General features: G+C 48.3%; 2 protein-coding genes and 1 long non-coding RNA gene across 4 annotated transcripts in view; 2 read left to right on the plus strand and 1 right to left on the minus strand.

Annotated features, from left to right (window-relative positions):
- The window catches only part of LOC147156294 (uncharacterized), a 106,566-nt gene that overhangs the window by 56,296 nt on the left and 30,048 nt on the right, over positions 1–20,222 (minus strand). The window lies entirely within an intron of this gene.
- Positions 7,535–8,605, plus strand: LOC147156295 (E3 ubiquitin-protein ligase TRIM35-like). Its single transcript, XM_086064485.1, has one exon. It carries the CDS (start codon positions 7,625–7,627, stop codon positions 8,537–8,539), a length of 915 nt encoding a protein of 304 aa, XP_085920611.1. The 5' UTR covers positions 7,535–7,624; the 3' UTR covers positions 8,540–8,605.
- LOC147156296 (zinc finger protein 503-like) lies at positions 16,131–19,091 on the plus strand. Its single transcript, XM_086063848.1, has 2 exons — positions 16,131–16,936; positions 17,185–19,091. Exons 1-2 carry the CDS (start codon positions 16,643–16,645, stop codon positions 18,574–18,576), a joined length of 1,686 nt encoding a protein of 561 aa, XP_085919974.1. The 5' UTR covers positions 16,131–16,642; the 3' UTR covers positions 18,577–19,091.

Genomic DNA, 20,222 nt, shown 5'->3' on the forward strand with positions numbered 1-20,222 from the left:
AAATATAACGACAATAAAAAATCTTATTATCTCTCATCTAGTGATGCAAAGTAATCTTGTGAGGTATATTATCGATACAGCAGGTGGCGCAAAATATCGGTCTCGTGATATGTTATACGTTATCTCTCATGGGACAGTATCGATACAAAGGAAGTGGGGGGGGGATTACTGATATCACAACGTATGGTAACGTTATCCCTCATTAGTAGAGGATTGATACCGTTGATGGGGGGGAATACTTGTATTGTAGTGTTTGGTATATATACTAAAAATAGAAAAATATATGTACCAATATTACGGCGTACTGTTACCTCTCAAGGGGCAATAAATTGATCATTGTGACGATTCATCAGCAACTTCCTTCCAATGTGTGGATTGTAACTGTCAAAAATTACACGGTAACTCGATGGCATTGTGACGACGGCGCCGGAGAGCAAAAACGCGTCCAATTTGGATCCACTGCAATTAAGGTTGACGCGGCGAATCAAAGCAGATGTGATTGCGATCGCGGGTCGGCGTTCGGCGGCGCGCACTTGAAAGGAGCCGTCGCTGCCGTTTTTTGCGGCGTGGGAGGCGCGGCGGCGGCGGCGATGCCTAATTTCAGAGAACAAATGTGCTTAAGTTATTTCTGAAGGGGAGGCAATCTGTCAAAGGGCCGAGCTGTTTTGGCAGGTCGCATACCGCTGCTGAGATCACAGACGCCGATTCTGCTTGCAATTACCGCCAGAGGACCTTGCAGGCGGGCGGGCGGCCATTAATCCTACTTCTGGCCCTGGACGCGTCCACATGTCAAATATTTCCCGCTGTCCTCTGTGGCGCGGTGAGAGAGAGAGCAAAAAGCGAGGGAGGGAGGGGAGTGCAAAAAAAAAAAAAAAAAAATCCATGGCGGGCCTCGCCGCACCGGTGGAGTAATTGGTGCCATTATGACCGTCATTAGGTTTGCGTTGCATCGCGACGAACTCTTTATTGAAATGTACGTGAAGAGATCAAGGAGGAGACAAGCGAAATTAATGAACTGAAACAGAGGTGGCGAAATCCAGGTCCAGAAAGTAAAAACCCTGCCACAGTTTTGCTTTAGCCATTAATGCTAGCTAGCGAGCTAGCTAGCTCCCTATAGCTATCTCCCTTGGTGCTCGTTTACCTGCTAGGGAGCTAGCTAGCTCGCTAGCTAGCATTAATGGCTAAAGCAAAACTGTGGCAGGGTTTTTACTTTCTGGACCTGAATTTGCCACCTCTGAAATGAAATAGAAACATTTTCACCAGCCACACAGATACTACAGTACATAACGTAATACAGAACAAAATACAGCGCTCTATTTTTAAAATGTTAAACTTTTTTGTTTTTTGGGTGACGAGAACAGTTTCATAGCATTTCAAGTCATTTCAAATGGAGAAAATTGACTTTCTATGATCTGAAATTTGAGGTGAGTCACGAGGGATGTAACGACATACAAACATCAAGATGCGATCATTAGCACAATACAAACCTCACAATACAATAATGATTGCAATATTGGTGATATAAAATTTTTAAAAAAGTTCACGCATCTTTTTAAAAATTCATGTTATGATAAAATTTCATACTGACATACATAAACGGCCTACAATCAGAAATGACGCTTGCTAATGCGAGTTCGTTTGTAGAGAATCTCAAACACGATCTCGTCTGGCCAAGGCAGGTGGCCAAAACATGCGTAATTAAAATGAAGTTGACTAATAAACTAACCTCCACAGGGTGTTGGAATTGCACAAATGGAATGCAACAATAAATCCATTGAAAACTCAACTTGACAAAGTGTAAAAGGGTGTCAGAGTCGGCAATTCATAACCCCGAGTTGCCTCTCCCGCGCACACTTGACTGTTTAACGCGCCGTGACACTTTATCCCCAAATTAAGCGTCTTTACGCAGCATGTTCCGCACAGAAAAAGTCCGACTTCTTAACTTGTGTTGACGGCGTCACACGCACGTCTCGGAAAAGTTGACGAGGGAGACGACGCTAAGCGGCGACACAAAGCGGCTCCTTACTTGTCGGTCGGAAACTCACAAATCGACCCGTTCGCTCGGAAATGCGCTTGACGCAGCGTGAAGCGCCGCGTTTAAGCGTCTTGACACGCATTCCAAGTGCCGGCACAGAGGCCGCCGTTGTGCGCCGCCGGCGTCTGCGTCCCCCGGCCGGGGGAAATAACCTGCGTGACCCCCCCCCCCGCGTGATGGCCGCGGGACGCCAGCGCCTCGTATCGCCCCGTTGCCAACCATCCAACGCTAAATGGCTCCTTTGAAAAACATTTGAAAAAGATGGATTACAGGCTTTTTTGCAACTTTTCAACTACACGAATGAACGACGCTTGCAAAAAAAAACAGAAAACACAACAACGTGTAATTGCTTGACACTGTTAGCGTGTTGAACAAATTCAAGTTGATGAATGTCAAAGCGTCCCCTTGCATCCTCCCATATTTCTCCGCGCGGCCCTCGGAGGACCAACTTCGGACAGGCCTGATTTATGCCTCGGAAACCTTCACATCCAACCGGCCCTGCTCAACATCTAAATCAGATTTAGAACCGCTGTCAAAAGGCAGCCGTGACGGCCAAATTCATTTTTCCCGTCACCGTTTTTCACGGCCGGCATCTGGGCCGACGGTCCGGGCCGACTAACAAGCCGCCCTGCGAACGGGTGTGCGAGAGCGATGGCGCTGCCACTCGGGGGATCTCGGAGGGACAAAAACCAGACAAAAGGACATTCGTACCATGAGCTGACTTTTGGAATGTGTGTCAATGACGTTATGAGGTCCGGAGACGTCTTATAGCGCATCTTACATCACTCGGGGAAGCGATGAGGGGACGCCGGTTAATGTGATCTGGAGACAAACTGGATGTTGTAGAAGAAAAAAAAAATAGCACACATTGGATGTTGCACTTTCCTGAAAAGACAACCTAATGATATTAAACGGAACTTTACACCGTCAGGATTTTGGAGATGATCACCGCCAATCAGTAAAACTATAACCAATCACCGATACGACAAAATCGATTTAATCTAGAAATGATCCCAAAAACGCTGCTAAACATTCAGTACACATCACCCCCCCCCCCCAATAAATCAAATTAAATCAAATTAAATCAAATTTATGTCAAACTATTGGAAAATTATTAGCGATGATTAACAATGGCAGCACAATACGTCCCTGGAGTGAACACGATTGTGTTTACTGTAACGTCTCGTTTTGCGGATCAATGACGTCGACCTTCAAATGATGACATCACGACCGATCACCGATTTGCCTAAAATGCAAAATATCTGCCGATCCAATCTGATCTGTGGAACGTTTCCAAAATAGAAGACGCAGTTGATGTTGCACGTTGCTAAAAATAATACAGACTGTTGATGTCGCTTTACAAAAAAATGTGTTTCTATGAAATACTCTCGTTTTATTGTATTTGGAAATATCTGACCCCCCCCCCCCCCCCCCCCCCCCCCCCCCCCCCCCCCCCAGCCTCCGTTTTTTGGCAAAGTTTAGGTACGCCAACTCAAGTCTATCAAACGACGGGACCACCAGCACCGCTGAACTCCAGCTGGTCTTTGTCGGACCACCCTTCAACCCTTCACGCCCCGCCGGCCCCCCCGACGCCCCTTCTCGCCATCACATGAATCGTAACTGCTCAACAAAAGACGCTTTGAGGTCAATGCTCTTCTTCTTCTTCTTTTTTTGTGTAAGCCCAAAGACAAGGAAGACTTAAAAGGGAGCTTATGAGGATAATGTTAAGCGAAAACACACGCCATTATGTCTCCAGAAATTGCACAAAATGGAACATCGGCACGGCGGGGGAATGACTTTACTCGGGGTGAAATCCACTCATTGGTCTTTGCTCATCAAACGGCGTAACGGTCCTTTGCTCGCCATTAATGCGCTTGAAGCTCCAAAGCCGCGCCTCATTTTTTTTTTTTTCCCCTTCCCTTTTTTTGTATATTCGTCCGCCCCGAGAATCCTCCACGGGGGTTTTAAAACTTCAAACGCGGCCTCATGAAAAAGTCAGGAGGTGTCAGACGCGCTCCCCACCCCCGCCCCACCCCACCGCGCTTCACCTCCGGCGCCGTCGGCTTGCCGACACCAAAAGCCGCCATTGATTTTGATGAGATTTTTCATCCGGGATCACCTGGCAAAAAAAAACAACAAGAAGATACTCTGGCGCCCACGGCAAGCACGTAACCAGGTAACCGCTGGCGAGGTCGAGCCCGCCTCCATTGTGACGCCATCTTTTGCGTGGACATCTGAACGAAGTTAAACTGACACGATGATATATTTTTGCTGGACTAATCCCATATGGATCATCCTTGCGCATGAGCTCATAAAGTCGGGTTTATGGAAGATCCGGGACAGATTAAGCGAAGGAAGAGCACTGTCCGAAGAATTTAATGTTAGCCCCCCCCCTGTACATTAGAAAATAGGAGGGATGTGGGGGGGGGGGGGGGGGGGGGGGGGGGGCTTTTGGCAAAGGTCATAGAAAGGCCAACAGTGTTGCAAAACTGAGGTGGCTTTGTCGGTCGCTGATCCTTCGACAATCCACTTGAAATGAAAAATTCCTTCCCGTGGTTCGTGCGCGGTTCACAAGGAGAAGGCGACGGTCAATATTGCGGACGTTCTCCGGAATGTTCGGCAGATTGGGAACGTTGTGTGGCGGCTGCTGTTCATGTACTCGTGAGGAAAACCACAAGGAAGGAAGAAAAACAGAAAAGAGTTGCTCATTTAAATTGGCCAGCTGGTCTTCATCCTTCATTTGCTAAAAATGAAAGAAACTACTGATGTTGCTCTTTTTTAAAAAAGAGCTCAACATATTAATGTTGCAGTTGAAAAAAAGAGACAAATGTTGCACTTTCCTAAAAAGACAGATTTTTAACGCGTTCCTAAAATGAAAAGAATCCATTTACGTTACACTTTCCAAAACATAAGAAACTGATATTATAATTTGCTAAAAAAAAAATAAAAAAATGTTAAATGATGTTAAGCTTTCTAAAACAGAAGACAAATTATCAATGTTACAGTTCACAAAAATGAAGAAAATCTACTGATGTTAAGCGACACTTTCCTTTTTTCCTAAAAAAGGAGAAACTACTGATGTTGCTCTATTAATGTTGCAGTTGAAAAAAAGAGACAAATGTTGCACTTTCCTAAAAAGACAGATTTTTAACGTCCATAAAAAGACAGCATGTTGATGTTAACGCGTTCCAAAAATGAAAAAAATCAAATTACGTTACACTTTCCAAAACATAAGAAACTGATATTATACTTTGCTAAAAAAAAAAAAAAAAATGTTAAATGTTAAGCTTTCTAAAACGGAAGACAAATTATCAATGTTACAGTTCACAAAAATGAAGAAAATCTACTGATGTTAAGCGACACTTTCCTTTTTTCCCTAAAAAAGGAGAAACTAATGATGTTGCACTTCACTAAAAATAAGACAAATGATTGATGTTGCACTTAAGCTAAGCTATTTATGTTGAGTTTTCCTATAAAAAAAAAAAAGAAGACAAACTGACATTGCACTTTCCTAAAAAGAAGACAAACTGGTCATGTTGCACTAAAATGAAAACAAATGACTGATGTTGCGCAACTCGATAATTAAACTCCACCGTGTGAACAAACGTGACATATTTAAGGCCTCGGACGTACGAATCACACGATGTGTCGCAACAGCAGGCCGCCGATTGTCAACATCCATTTTCAACGGCATGCGCAGTACTTCCTGCACAAAAAAACGGCTTGGCAAAAAAAGCGTCGGCGAATGTTTTTGTGCGCCGGGTTTTTAGCGACTCCGGCATGTGCGCTCCAGACGTGGCCCCGCGTCAAGCTCGGCATCCAATAGACAGCCACGAAGCTTGAGAGGCCATAAATCGACGGGGGCTGTAGAACGCCATGAGCGCGAGAGGATAAACAATAAATAGGAGGAGGAGAAAAAAAAAAAAAGCAGAAGTCCTAATGTTCCCATAAAGCCTGCGACACCGCAGCAGACATTTTGATTCCGTGTATGAACGGCAGCCCCGGAGGAGCCTTCGGACCAACGAGGAGAAAGGAGGCCATTTTTTTCCCTGGTGATCAACGTACCGACTATTTGTTTACGGCAGCCGCGAGGGGAGAGCGACGAGAGGCAGAAACGTTGCGATTATTGAAGCGCTCGGGCTGCAGCCGCCTCATTGATTTACGGCGAGAAGTTGATCAATGCCAGATGTGCTCAAAAAAGGGGGGGGGGGCCGCTTCCACGGGAACCAAGAAAGCCAAGTTGAAGTCGTAATAAAGAAACGCAGTTCGCCGGCGGAGCGTGCTAATTGATTTGGTCCTTCGCTTCAGAATTCAGGACGAAAGACAGCAAACGTTTCCGAGCTTGGGGAAAGACGAAGAAGAAGCGAACTCCGACCGAGCAAGTAGCAACAAGATTGAGAAGAAGACGAGTCATGTTCCGAATGAACAATACTGAGCTCTTTAGAAAAAAAGAAAAAAAAGAAAAGAAAAAAAAAAAAAGAGAAGAAGACGAGTCATGAAAATAATGTGTTGAGTGGTCGGAGGGCAGAAACTTTTCACATGGCGGCATTTGTTAAGGTGGATCAAACCATTTTTAATCAAACGGGACCGTGTACTGTATTTTGGTTGTTTAAATATTACATTTTATATATATATATATATTATAGCTATCATTTTCTAGCTTGTTAAAAAAAAAACACATAGTAAAAATATATCTCTCTCACTCTACATATTTATACTATAAAATGGGCTAAATGCTTATCGAACCTTAGCTTATCTTTTCAGCATTGCATTTGATATCAAAATCAGCGCCACACTGTGCGCATATTTTTTTTAAAAGCTGCTGCAACCCAGCACTAAATGGGTTAAAAATGACCAAGTCATCCGCATACATGAGATGGTTAACCATCAAATCAAAGACAAGTCATTGAGATAAACATTGAGAAGGAAAGGGGGACAGGTTTTCCACCCTGATGGACACCATTGGTCACGTGGAAGGGAAATTGGCCCATCTCACTCTTACAGTCTGATGCCAGTACCGGTAAACTAAATATTTTCCAAATTTGAAAAAAAATCAAGGACCCCATTTTCACCACAAACACAATCAGTCTGCTTTCATGGAGGGCCACGTCACAAATCGGACCCGATTTCCTGGTACAAAGAGTGAGCTGTCAAAAGTCATCACATAACATTATTTATTTTTTTTACCCAAATTAGCATTTACGCAAACTCAAACATGCTTGAATAACTTATCAAAATCAACATTTGCTCTAACTTTTTTTTTTCTTTTTTTTTTTTCTAGTCAAATGTTGATTTCATTTTCCGGACGCTTTCTATCGAAGAGCAGCCGCTGTCGCAAAGCTCTTCTTCAAACGCATGACATCGTAGATGAAAGGATCATCGCGGAGCCGCTCACTGTTTTACTCGCGACTGCCACCTTTGGTCTAAAGCGTAACTGCAGCCTCTGTGCTAAGCCCGCGCACGGCGCCCCCCCCCCCAAGACTCCGGCACACCGAGGAGAAAACGTCTTACAAAACCGATCGGCGCACTTGGGAGTCCAAATTCCTTCACCCGAGAAATCAACGCCGGAAGCTCGTCCACCGAAGGACGATGGCCGGCCGAGTCGAGGACGATCTCAAATGTCCGACCTGCTTGGAGATCTTTCAAGATCCCGTCTTCCTGCCGTGCGGCCACAGCTTCTGCGGCGCGTGCGTGCAGCAGTGCTGGGAGCAGAAAGGCCACCGGTCGTGCCCGGCGTGCCGCAAGACGTGCCGCTCGAAGTATCCGCCCTCGAACTTGGCGCTGAGGAACGCGTGCGAGACCTTCAAGCAGGCCTCGGCGGAGGCGGACGACGTCTGCATCCTGCACAAGCAGAAGCTCGCGCTCTTCTGCTTGGACCACCAGGAGCTCGCCTGCCTCGTCTGCATGGACACCAAACGCCACGCGGGCCACGCGTTCCGCAGGGTCGACGAGGTCGCCAAACGTCACAAGGAGAAGCTCCGGGAGGGCCTGCGGGGCGCCAAGGAAACGCTGGAGGATTACAAAGGCGCCATCGCCGCGTGCGGCGAGCGCGCGGGGCGCGCCAAGGTGCGGAGGGAGGCGGCGGAAAGCGAGATGAGGAAGGATTTCGAGGAGCTCCGGCGCTTCCTGCGGGCCGAGGAGGACGCCGGCGCGGCCGCCGTCAGGCGCGAGGAGGAGGAGGAGAGCCGGGCCATGAGGGAGAAGATTGAAATTCTCGACAAGGACATGGCCGCCGTGTCGGACGTGATCAGGAGCGCGGAGGAGCAGCTGACCTCTGACCCCGTCTCCTTCATGAAGAACTTCAAGAATGCCATGTCCGGAATCCAGAAGCGCTCCAAGCCCGAGGACCTCCCCGGAGAAGTTCTGCTGGACGAAGTCAAGCACGCGGGCAGCCTCAAGTTGCGCGTGTGGGAACGAATGAAGGAGGTTCTGGTCGTTCTGGATGCAAACGCGGCCCATCCAGAACCCAGTCTGTCGGAAGATCTGAGCAGGCTGAGTTGTTAAAGTCAAGTCAGGTCAAGGAATCTTGGGGGTGGCGTGCGGGTACCGTTGTTTGCCGCATGTCGTGAAAACGTGTACTATTACATTTTATGATGATAAAGTTTGCCGAGCCATTTTGGGTCTGAATTCTCTTGAGTCTCAAACACACACACTGCAAAAGGGATCCATCTTCTTGTGTAAAGGCAGCGTTCTAAAGATTTGGCCGATAATTAATTCTTACAATCATAACAGTTGCCTTCTGTGATGTTTAACTCATTCGCTCCCAAAAAACGTATAAACACGTTCTATTTGAAATATTGCTATGGTCCCAAAAACGTATTTAGACATTTAAAAAATAATATTTACGCTAGAGCATACAGAAAGAAGGCTTTGATGCAGCCTCTGAACTGAAGAGAACGGTTGAAGCAATGGTAGCTATTAACAAAAACGGCCAGCAGATGGCAGCAGAGTATAAGAGATCAACCAGGGCCATGTTGAAAAAAGCTATTTTCCCCACTTTTAAACAGATTTGTGAATAATGATGAAACTTAGCTATATGCTAATGCTAATTGTTGCAAATTTTTTATGCTGAGGCATACAGAAGGCTTCGATGCAGCTTCTAATTTGAAGAGGTCGCTTAAAGCAATGCTAGCTATTACCAAATAATGACCACCAGGTGGCAGCAGAGTATAAGAGATCAGCCAGGGCCAACAACTTGTGGCCACAAGCTATTTTCCCCAGTGTTTTCAAAAGATTTGTGAATAATGATGAAACTTAGCTATATGCTAATGCTAATTGCTGCTAAATGGAAACAGAAACTCTAATCTTTCTTTTGGGTGGGTTCTATCTTTTTTTACGGCAATAGAACTCAATATTCTGTGGGTCTTGCAAAATCAGTCAAAACAGCCAAGGAGCGAAGGGGCTTGCTTGACTGAAAATGGCTGCCAGTGAATGAGTTCATTATGTTTGCCGTTACACAATATGACATCAGCAAATTAGCCTCAGACCCATTTCTGCCGGCTTGGTGATAAATGGAGTGCGCCGCCGAGACCCTGCACAGAGACTTGTCGTCAGCCTTCCTTACGCCCAAAACAGGCGAAGAACGTGTCGGCGGTGACGTTCCGACAGGCGACGTGCAGCGAGACTGAACTGGCCCCGGAGAGAATGACGAGGCTCCGCCTCTGTCCGCCGTCAAATGCAACTTCCAGCCTCGTCGAGCGCCTTCCGCCTGCGGCCGCCGCCAATAATAGCTCATCGCAAAACAAACGCGGGGGCCCTTTCTTGGCACCCAAATAAAGGCGGCCGCCCGCGCGCCCGCGCCACTCGTCAATTAAGGAGCCCTCGCTCGCCGCGCAGACACTCGCGACTTAAAAGGAAGCAGTCGAGGACGTGACGAATCCGAGCCGACGGGACGCGAAGGCGGCGCGAGCGATAATGCGCCGCAGATACGGATAATAACTGACACCGCTGGCAGGTTTGATGACGTTTTATTTCATTCGTCGGGGCCTCCCACTTTTGTCTTTGAGTTCAATCGCTCCCGAGCCTGCAGGCAGGCAAGCAGGCAGGCAGCCACGCCACACGTCGCACCCGGGCCATGTTGCAAAAAAGTATTTTCCCCACGGTTTTAAACAGATTTGTGAATAAGGATGAAACTTAGCTATATGCTAATGCTAATTGCTGCAAAACGGAAACACATAAAAATAAACTTTTTTTTCCTCATGAAAGATGAGACTAATCTTTCTTTTGGTCGGTTCCATGTTTTTATAGCAATAGAACACAATATTCTGTGGGCCTTGCAAAATCAGTCCAAATCCAGTAGAGTGAGGGGGGTTGCTTCAGTCAAGTAAATGAGTCAATATAAATTACAAACATGTTAAATTGAAATGAATATTTGAAAACAAACAGTTCGAAAAGATGACGTTTTAAATTGAATACAGTAATCGGATTAAAATATATTGAGTCATTCTGTTCGTTCGGAGCAAGCGAACGTTTGCAAATAATCGACACTAATCGTCGTCCTTAAAAAATGCGATTGAGTCGGCATCACGAAAGGCGACGAAGCGAGAGATCTGCCAATACAACGAGTAAGCGGGCTTCTGCAAAAAGCCGGATCAATTCCTGGGGGGGGGAAAAAATTGTAAATAAGCGACTCAAGTCAATACCAAAGTTTGAAAGTCGGTGCACCAAATGTAACTTTTAAGGTCAACACATTTGCATTTAATTCTTACAAAATTGTTTTGAAACACGCGAGTACAATTCTAGGAATTTTCATATGCAATCCGTTTGAATGTCATCCTTGTTTAAGGACACTTTTAATAATATTGCTCAGTCATGTTCGAGCGGCCAACAATAACACGAAACACACTTTTTTTTTTGTGCATTTTGATGATTCGCACGCTTTCGACCGAACGGAAACGTGTCTTGGCGGCGTACGAACGGCGGCCGACAAGCCGAGGCGTCGTCAGCCCCGAGCATTTGATCGCTAAGTCGACAAATGGAGCGGTAAGTGTCGGGAGGCTCCGACCGACCGCCTGACGCTAATTCCGGGGGCGCCTCCCGCCGATCGCTAATCCCGCTTGTGAAATGTGACAAGATGCTTGCGCTTAACGGCAAATAATCTGTCCGTCATCCCGGCCCCCGCGTGTCAAAAACACGCTACCTGAACATTTCCACCCGCCGGAAATTCAATCCGAGGCGTCGCAGTTTGCCGTGTCGGCGGACGGCTGCTTTATCAGACAAACAAACGACCTTCTTTCTTTTTTAAACGCACGCACGCACGCACACGCACGCACGCGCGGTCATGACAGAAGCGCGTTCCTAATCCCCGAGGCCAGACAAGCAGATAACAGCGCAGGAGCCGACTTGACAAAGTTTCCGCAAAGTTCTTAACGGGTAATATGGCAGCTGTCGGACGGCATTGAGCCGTCGCGGGCCGGGGTTTTTTTGCGCTGAAGCTAACGCGCGCGCACAGCGTGACATCCTCACCTGCCTGAGTGGACGAGCGCGCTTAATCTGGGCGGGCTTTAATTTCCGTGTTCCTGACCAGCTTTGACTAATCGAGGAGACAACGCGGAAAAGGAGCCTTCAAAAGCGCCGCCCTCTTCGCCGGCACCTCCGCTCGGCAAACTCTTCACATTCGCCAGGGCGGCATACGCTCGACTTGTGAGCGTCCCAAATGTCGCGTCGCAGTGCTAACGCTAGCCGACAAGTTCTTCTTGCGTGCTGGGTTTTTTTTTTTTTTCAAAGAAGAAAGCTCGTCTATTTTCTTGTCATATTTGCTTGAAGGACGACTCGAGTACTCGCCGGCCGGTCTAATTCCTGCACTTTCAAGACGCGGCGGCGGCGGCGGCGGCGGTGGCGGCGGCGGCGGCGGCGGCGGCGGCGGCGCATTCAAGGTGCATTACGGCAGCCACGGAGGTGATGGGAGCAATTTCAAACTGTCATTCAGGGGCGGAAGTATCGCAGCGACTCCCGCGTCTCCCGCCGGCTGTCAAAGGGCCCCGTGAAGTTAGCGCTAATCTGGATCTTATTCACTCAGCACCATTTACTTGTCAGCGCTTCGCCTCGGCACGCCGGATCATAATGAGACCGGCGTAGAATAAAGACAGATTGAGAGCTCGTCAAATGGAAAAGGTCAAATTGTTGCGGGGATCTTTTTTGCTGTAGAAATCTGCGATACAGAAGAATCGACATTAGGGCGGCATATTCGAGGCTCACTCGTCATGAATTATCCCATCTGAGTTTTTGGTGCTTTTTCGGAAATGCTCAAGCCAAAATAGGAAAGTAGTACCTTAATTAGAGATGGACCGATATGGTTATAGGTACGATTATAGTAGTCAAGGACGCCGATAACCGATATTTGGAGCCGATATTCATTTTCACTGAAAGGGACAATATTGGCATCCCAAAAATTTGACTAAATCGCTCCCTATTGTTCGCTACAGTAAATAAAGTTTTTTCAAATTTCAAAATATATGAAGTATTAAAATTTAACTTTTCTTAGTTTTAATTTCAAACAAAGACAGAAAATGCAGAGTTCCCAGGGTCAGAAGCATCTATGAAAATTTGAATAATTAGCTGCCAAATTTTTTTTTCCACTGAACACTTTTTTTTAATGGATCTATCATCCGTATAATTCTTCAAAATGGCCAATGCCAACATTCGTCAAAATGCTGAATATCTGCGCCGATAATCTGCCCAGCCAATAATCGATCCATCGCTAACCTGCATACGGCAAATTTTGGTTTGCAACAAAAGCAAATGAAAAATATTTGAACAAAACCATCCAAACAATGACTCCATTTTTTGGAGAAACTCGCAAGTCGGGGCACTCGTAAGTCAAGGCAGCAGCAGACTAAGACAGTAACTCGCAATCCATGCGGCGCAACGGCGCTTGTGAATACAAAAGGCAGTTCTCGCCCGGCAGACGGCAGTTAGTTAAGGCCGTTAATTTCCCCGTAGACGCGCCACTGCGGGCGACACACTGGGGCTGCACTTAAGCATTATTAATGTGACAGTTCTCGGCGCAAGACCAATCAATTAAACGGGGAGCAATCACCCTCGCCTGGATGCCGGCGTTTTCGGCCCATTTTGAGAAGCCGGCGGGGGGGGGGGGGGGGGGGGAGAGCCGCATGAAACAATAGCGCCTCACAGCCGTCATCCCCCCTTTTTAACCTGCCGCGTCCGATCGGCCTGCCGCCATCTTGACGTGGCGCGAGAGTTTTCACGTCGCAGCGCGGGAAGGAATTTGTGCTCGCGTGCGAAGCTTTCCATTTGGTTGGTCTGCGGTGTTTTAAAGCTAACGGTTTTCATCTAAACGGCTAAGTTTGACATTTTGAGTTTTTCTTTTTTAATGGGCAAAAAAAATGACAAAGTTCTATTTATCTTCTTCTTTTTTTTTTATAATAATAATGAAAAGACCTCAACGTGCAATCTAAGGCACGTTCATTAAACATGGAGAGTGAATTACAAAGTAGCCTTGGTGTAGAATATAATAAAATAATTACCAGCCGGCAGCCAGACACTCGTTGCTAATGCTAACAGCTAGCCGCTAGCCACTTAGTCATACAATGATGGCGTAATGAATTAGCGGCTTCTTAGCATCCCTAAATGAGCGATTGACAAAATGAGTCGGGGATAGCGTTGTGTCGATGTTGGTCGCAACTACGACGTCAAACAACTACGATAATCAAACGTCAAGCTAGCCATCACGCCACCACGTGGGCCAACTTCAAAATAAAAGTCTACTGAGGCTCTTGGCCTTGCCGTCAATGTTTTACTGCACTCGGTCAACTTTATTGTGAAGTTAGCTTAGCGTGTTACGTTGAGTATGTTTCGGCCAGAATGGACTGTGAATGCGCACTTTTTTTTGTCCTAGCAAGCAAACCCGCGGATTTGGTATGCGATCGGAACCGGCCACGGATCAATGACGATCCGTTGCGTCACGAGTTGCGTATATTCCGGCCCAAGAACCGGAACCACGCAAAACCCCCCCAAATAAATCCGAGGAAGCTTCGCTGGAGTTACGAGCAACAAGTGCGTCCAAATCGCTCAATCTCCGAAAAGAGAGCGGACGACTCGAGCCGCCGTCCGACTTTGAAGCTGCCGTCTTGGCCGCGGTCGGCGGCCCCGTCCATAAACGTGTCCCGCCTCGGTGAAATACGGGGCGGGAGATTTCAGGCTCTCTGTTTAAAAGTCATGAATTACGACGACAGCGGAAAAATGTGCAGCCATTTAGGGAGCGAGTCGGGAATTTGGTGCGCGCCTCGCCGGCCCATCCATCAGCGCCACAATAAAAGAGTTTTTGGCTGACGGCGGGAATTTATGCTCGCCCTTCGCTGTCCTAATAAGTCAAGCGGCCGTGTCAGCGGCTGACAGGCCGTTGCCCAAAACAGCAGCACCGTTATCAATCAAAAAACACTTGCATCTGTTTAACTTTTGCCTGATCAGCAAGACATTTATAGGCTATTGAGTAATAAGATAAGTGGCTCCATTTCTCCCCCCCCCTCCAAAAAAAAAGGGGGGGGGGACGATTTCATGATTAATGGCAACCGCAAGACATTTTAATAAAACACTCTTTGCATTGTAAAGAATGTGATTTTTGGATTCAACGTGATGCCATAAATTCATTCCAGAAACATTCGTCACTCCGCTTTTCATAAACCGCTTTTCCAGCTTGGGAACGCGCCTGCCGTCTTTTTATTCCTGAAACACGGAAAAAAACAGCTGCCATGGTTGTCACGTTGAGTGCTTCGTTTGGTTAACGAGGTCCTTGGATTCACCTCCAAACCAAATCAACCTTGGCCTTGATGCAGGTCAATCTAAAATCTGGGTTCGAACATGTTAGGTTAGGCCTCTTTATGATTAGCTCGGTGAGACTTGAGCTCGGCCGTTGTGTCGCTGTGACCTGTCCTGGCTTGGCGTCTTCCATTACCTTCTTCAGGTAACACATTTTCACATAGACATGAGCCCAAGACCGTATAAGAGCAGAGACCATTCGGAATAGATTAGACCTTCTTCCGCATTGCTATCATTAGTTTAGGGGGCATTCAAGATAAAAGAACCGGTGAAAGTTCCCATCTCAACTTTACAGACACAATCAGATGGTCCTTGGAAGGGTTCAAACTCCAGTAACAACAAGATCAACGATGGACTCGTACTTGCGAGGGTGAAATATCGTCAAAGTCAAAACTGAGAAACGTCCTGATGTTTGCCTCTCATTAAAGAGATTTACAGGAAGATTAGAGAGCGGCCGAGATGACGGAAGGCTCCGGCGGAGACAATTTCCCCTTCCACTCTTGATTTGGCGCTCGGCGCTGACCTGAATGCGACTGAGGAGAAGAAATGCAGACGGCTGACAGATAACTGGCAAGCAGGACGGGGAAGTGACAGATGCCAGGCTGCATCGGAGGGGGAGCGGACACGAAAACATGTCGTGGCAATGGGGGGACGCGGGGACGGGGGGACGGACTCCTTTGCATTGTCAACATGGGAATCGCTTTAGTGATTTTATATATATTTTTTTTTTTTGGGGGGGGGGGGGATTTATTTATATATTTATTTTATTTTATAAAAATAACATTTATGATTTAAATATTTTTTCTCCACTCGTAGGAAAAGCAAAAGACAATTAAAAAATACTATTAAAAATGTCATTTTATTTTTTTATTTCATTCATTTGTAAAAGACAAAAGAGACAATAAATATTCTTCAATGTTGAATGAAAATTAGAGCAGAATTTTTTTTTCCTTTTCCCAGCATCAACTTCCGCATTATTCACATTGTTTACAGATCATGCAATCGAGGCGCTTCAGCTTGGAAAACATGTCCAAAAATCTGCCGCCTTTGTGGCCCCGCAAACACATTGCTGTTGCCTGCAGGTGCTTATGGGTAATACGGAAAGTAATTGGCTAGCAGCAGGCCTCGCAGGTCTGAGGTTCTGGGTTTGAACCTCCCACATTCCTAAACGATGCTTCATTGAGGACTCTTATTTGTCCAAAGGTGCAGTTGGTCGTAATTATTGACTAAGACTAGAGGATGACTTTTCTTTCCAATCCCCCTCCCATGTCAAAGATCTGCCTTGGCTCAATAAAGGTCGGGGGAAAGACCGGATGAGACCCTCTCGGTCCCGTCGACGCGAGCGTGCGCGCAGCGCCAATTACGCGTGAAAAACAGGCCAGTGAAAAGCGCCGCGAGCGCGCGAAACGCACCCTCGCGTGGATGTCGCGCGTCATCTTGCTCTCATCTTTTCACCTCGGATCAACTCTTGCAAGGCTGCGATCCGCGCGGACGAGAGCGCGCGAAGCAGGGACGAGGGTGGGGGCGGAGGCGGAGGCGGAGGGATCCTGACTTTGGCGCACCACCGCCGCTCTTCCTCCTCCTCCTCCTGGTCCTGTAATCCGAGCGCGCTCTCGGACCTGCGACCACACTGTCACAGGACGCCGACGAGAGAAGGCGAGACGTCGGCCACACTTGCACGGATTGTCCCCGCACGCGCGTTCTGAGGATTTTACGCTTTCGTGTTTTGCTTTTTTTTGCGTGCCAGCGCGCGTTTCGAAGGGGCTTTTTCGGAGCGCACGCGCATTCGCCGCACATGCGTTTCTCGGCCATTTCTACGAGCTTTGGGTCATGATCACATCGCCCACGGTGTCCGTCCTGAGACATAGCACTAATCCAGCGTGGGAGAGCCGCTCCTCGTCCGGGGAGGGAGGCGCACCGAACCCCGCCAGCCGCACGCACGCGCAGCGCAGCGCCAACAACGCCAACAACGCCAACAACGTCGCCGCCTGCCCCGCGGACCCGCACCGCCAAGCCGGCCGTCTGCCCATCAAGCTGCTGAAAATGCTCACGGCCAGGGCGGGACACATTCTGCACCCGGAGTACCTGCAGCCGCTGCCGTCCACGCCGATCAGCCCCATCGAGGTGAGTCCGCCTGTACGGAGAAGCCTCCACCCGGGGCCGTTTTGGGTCGTGTGGTATCAAAACCCAAAGCCCGGGCGGCAGATTCGGATTAAAGCAAATGAAGCCTATTCACTTGTAAATGCAAATTGAACAACTCGTTTGTTTTGTTTTTTAACATTTTGGTTGCAGTGTGTGAGAAAAAAAAAAAAAAAAAAAAAAAGTACGGGCAAAAATGACATTTTTCCTAACAGATGCGTTGTGCGTTGCAGCTGGACGCCAAGAAGAGCCCGCTGGCACTTTTGGCCCAAACGTGCTCCCAGATCGGCAAGCCGGACCACCCTGCCTCCTCCAAGCTGTCCTCGGTGGCGTCCGGGGGGGACAAGGAGAGCAAAGCGGCCCCCCTGAAGATCAGCGACATCGGCGCGGACGACAAGTCGAGCTTCAAACCCTACGCCAAGTCGTCGTCGGACTCCAAGAAGGAGGCGAGCCTGAACCTGAGCCTGAGCCTGAGTGGAGATAAAAACGCTTTCCGGGTGCCGAGCGCCACCTGCCCGCCGTTCACGCCCAGGACAGGCAGCCCCGGTGCGAGTCCGAGGTCCTGCGCTTCCGCTTCCGCCTCGCCGCTGCCGTGCGACGCCAAAGCGGCGGACAAGGACGACAAAAAGGAGGCGTGCGAGCGCAGTAGAAACGCGTCATCGCCGGACAGGACGAGAGGAATTAGCCCCGACGGCAGCCAGGAGAGCGCGCCCGGGTCCGACAAGGCCGCCGCGTCGGACTCGCCGTCCGTCACCTCGTCGGTGCTCGGCTCCGGCCTGGTGGCTCCGGTCTCCCCCTACAAGGCCGGCCACGCGGTGTTCCCGCTGCCGCCCGCCGCCATTTCCTACCCCGGAAGTCTCGCGGGCGCCTACGCGGGCTACCCGCAGGCCTTCCTGCCTCCCGGCCTGGAGCACGTCAAGGCGAGCGGCCATCTTCTGAGCGCGCAGTTGGCGGCGTGCGGCAAGGCCGGGACGAGCCCCCTGGCCGGGGGGTCCCCCCCCTCGCTCATGTGCCGGGACCCTTACTGCCTCAGCTACCACTGCGGCAGCCATTTGTCGGCGGCCTCCGGCGCCAACTGCGCGCACGACCTCAAGTCCGGATACCCGCTCATGTACTCGGCGCACGCGCTTCACGGCGTGCCCGCGTCGGCGGCGCCGTCGTTCGGCGGGCACGCGCTGTACTCGTACGGCTTCGTGCTGCCCAACGACCCGCTGCCGCACGCCTGCAACTGGGTGTCGGCCAACGGCGCGTGCGACAAGCGCTTCCCCAGCTCCGAGGAGCTGCTGGGCCACCTGCGGACTCACACGGCCTTCGCGGCCGGCTCGGACAAGCTCCTGGCCGGCTACGCGGGCTCCCCGTCGCTGGCGGCGGCCATGGCCTGCCACATGCACTTGCCCGGAGGCGGCGGGGGCCCGGCCGGCCCCGGCCCCGGCCCCGGCGCGCTCGCCCTGCGGGGCCCGCACCACCCGCTCGGACTGGGCAGCCGCTATCACCCGTACTCCAAGAGCCCCCTGCCCGCCCACGGGCCGCCCGTCCCCGTGCCTGCGGCCGCTGGACCCTATTACTCCCCGTACGCCTTGTATGGACAGAGACTGACCACGGCCTCGGCTTTGGGATACCAATAGAGACCATTCAAACTTTAAAAAAATATTAAAAAAATAAAATTACAAAAACACACACACACACACACAAATTATATCTATACACACATTTATAAAGGAAATTTAGGCCCAATGAGTTTTTTTTGTATACTTGATGCAGGGACTGGATCTATGATGTGTGGATCAGTGTATTTATTTGAGATAGCTTCAAGCAGAAATAATAATAATAATAATAATAATAAAAAAAGAAGAGAGAAATACCACTTGCAACAGCGTGGATGTGCATTATTTGGGAGACACCGTACCCGAACCAAAGGATTAACAAAACAAAAACAAAAAAAGCCTGCATGGTTGTCTGTACTGTGGCGGATGTGGAAGATCAATCAGGAGCTTCTTCGCAATTATCATTGATTTCTCGATTGCTTTATGAAGCGGACGCACCATCAAGCCTCATTTCAACTTTGAGGAAAAATCAACCTTGTGTCTGTGTACATCCCCAAGTCCTTGAGAGATATTTTATTAAAATGTGTGTTTTGAAACATTTCATCATTTTTGGCAAATTCCACTCAAACGCTGCAACTTGCTTCCTCACTTAAAAATTCGCTCTCTTTTTCTTCCAACTCTGAATCTGATATCGGCCCTTTCTCAGGCAACTCTCGATTGTATTGAAACTCCTCATTGAGGCCTGAAAGAAGCACGAGTGGGTTTTTAGCATACAATTGGCAAAGAGCTAATCATTAAAAAGCTAATTATAATTTATGCTAATAGCATGTTGACACTCAATACATTGCAGTAATTCAACTAAAAAGAAAAAGAAACAAACACGGTCATATTTTTCCCTTTTTGTTTTTGGTGCACTCGCGGGAAGTGAACTCACGCCAACTCGAACCCAAGGCAAGTGACGGTAACCACTCCGCCACCCGGAGCCTCGTCACATTTTGGCCTTCTGTGGCCTGCAGAGGACCCGAATGACGCAACTTCCTGTGGACCACGTGACTTGCGGAATATTTCCCCACATTTCAGATGGCGGTTAAAATGCGGTGCGACACAACTCGGGGTGTGACTCATTTTTATGCAAATTCAGGTAAAGTCGGAGTAAGCAGTGACACAAATATGGAAATCATTTCAGGAAGTGGAATGGCATTTTTTTCAAATATGCAAGCAGAACTATGTTCAGGACAATTCATAATGATAATAATAATAATAAAATTGATTTTATGGGCAGGCCAACAATATTATTACTCACATTTGGTAATAATTCCAATTTTTTTGCAACTGCAGTAGTTGGGGGGTTCGACATGCCAGAGGGTCAAAATATTAGGAACGGCTCTCCGTGCAGATTTACGACAAGCGCAATATTGAACGTGTCATTAAAGTCATCATACGTGAGTTATTATCTTTGCAAAGGGGGCCATTTTTTGTCTCATGTAATCTTATTGTCAGGCGTGTCCAAAAATAAAGCAAAGATTATTTTTTCATTGACGGGAAAAGGTACCATTTTTTCTCCTGCTCCATTTTCAGCACTTGTGGTTTGGAGTGCGATTGCAAAAACTGCTCTTGAGGTCGAGTTTGTTTTTTTTCGAATTGCGTGACTGTCCGTATCAAATGCTCTCGCGGGCCTTTCATGACCCACGGGCCGCATGTTTTTTTGGAGTTTCGACGCGAGCGCC

This window comes from Leptonotus elevatus, chromosome 20 (assembly GCF_054856555.1).
Source record: "Leptonotus elevatus isolate MCC_2025b chromosome 20, RoL_Lele_1.0, whole genome shotgun sequence".
Lineage (NCBI taxonomy): Eukaryota > Metazoa > Chordata > Actinopteri > Syngnathiformes > Syngnathidae > Leptonotus > Leptonotus elevatus.

Excerpts from the sequence above, each read along its gene's own strand:
- LOC147156295 (XM_086064485.1), top strand. The coding sequence starts at position 7,625 with ATGGCCGGCCGAGTCGAGGACGATCTCAAATGTCCGACCTGCTTGGAG.
- LOC147156296 (XM_086063848.1), top strand. The coding sequence starts at position 16,643 with ATGATCACATCGCCCACGGTGTCCGTCCTGAGACATAGCACTAATCCA. Across the intron at positions 16,937-17,184 it reads CGCCGATCAGCCCCATCGAG|CTGGACGCCAAGAAGAGCCC; the intron begins GTGAGTCCGCCT and ends TGTGCGTTGCAG.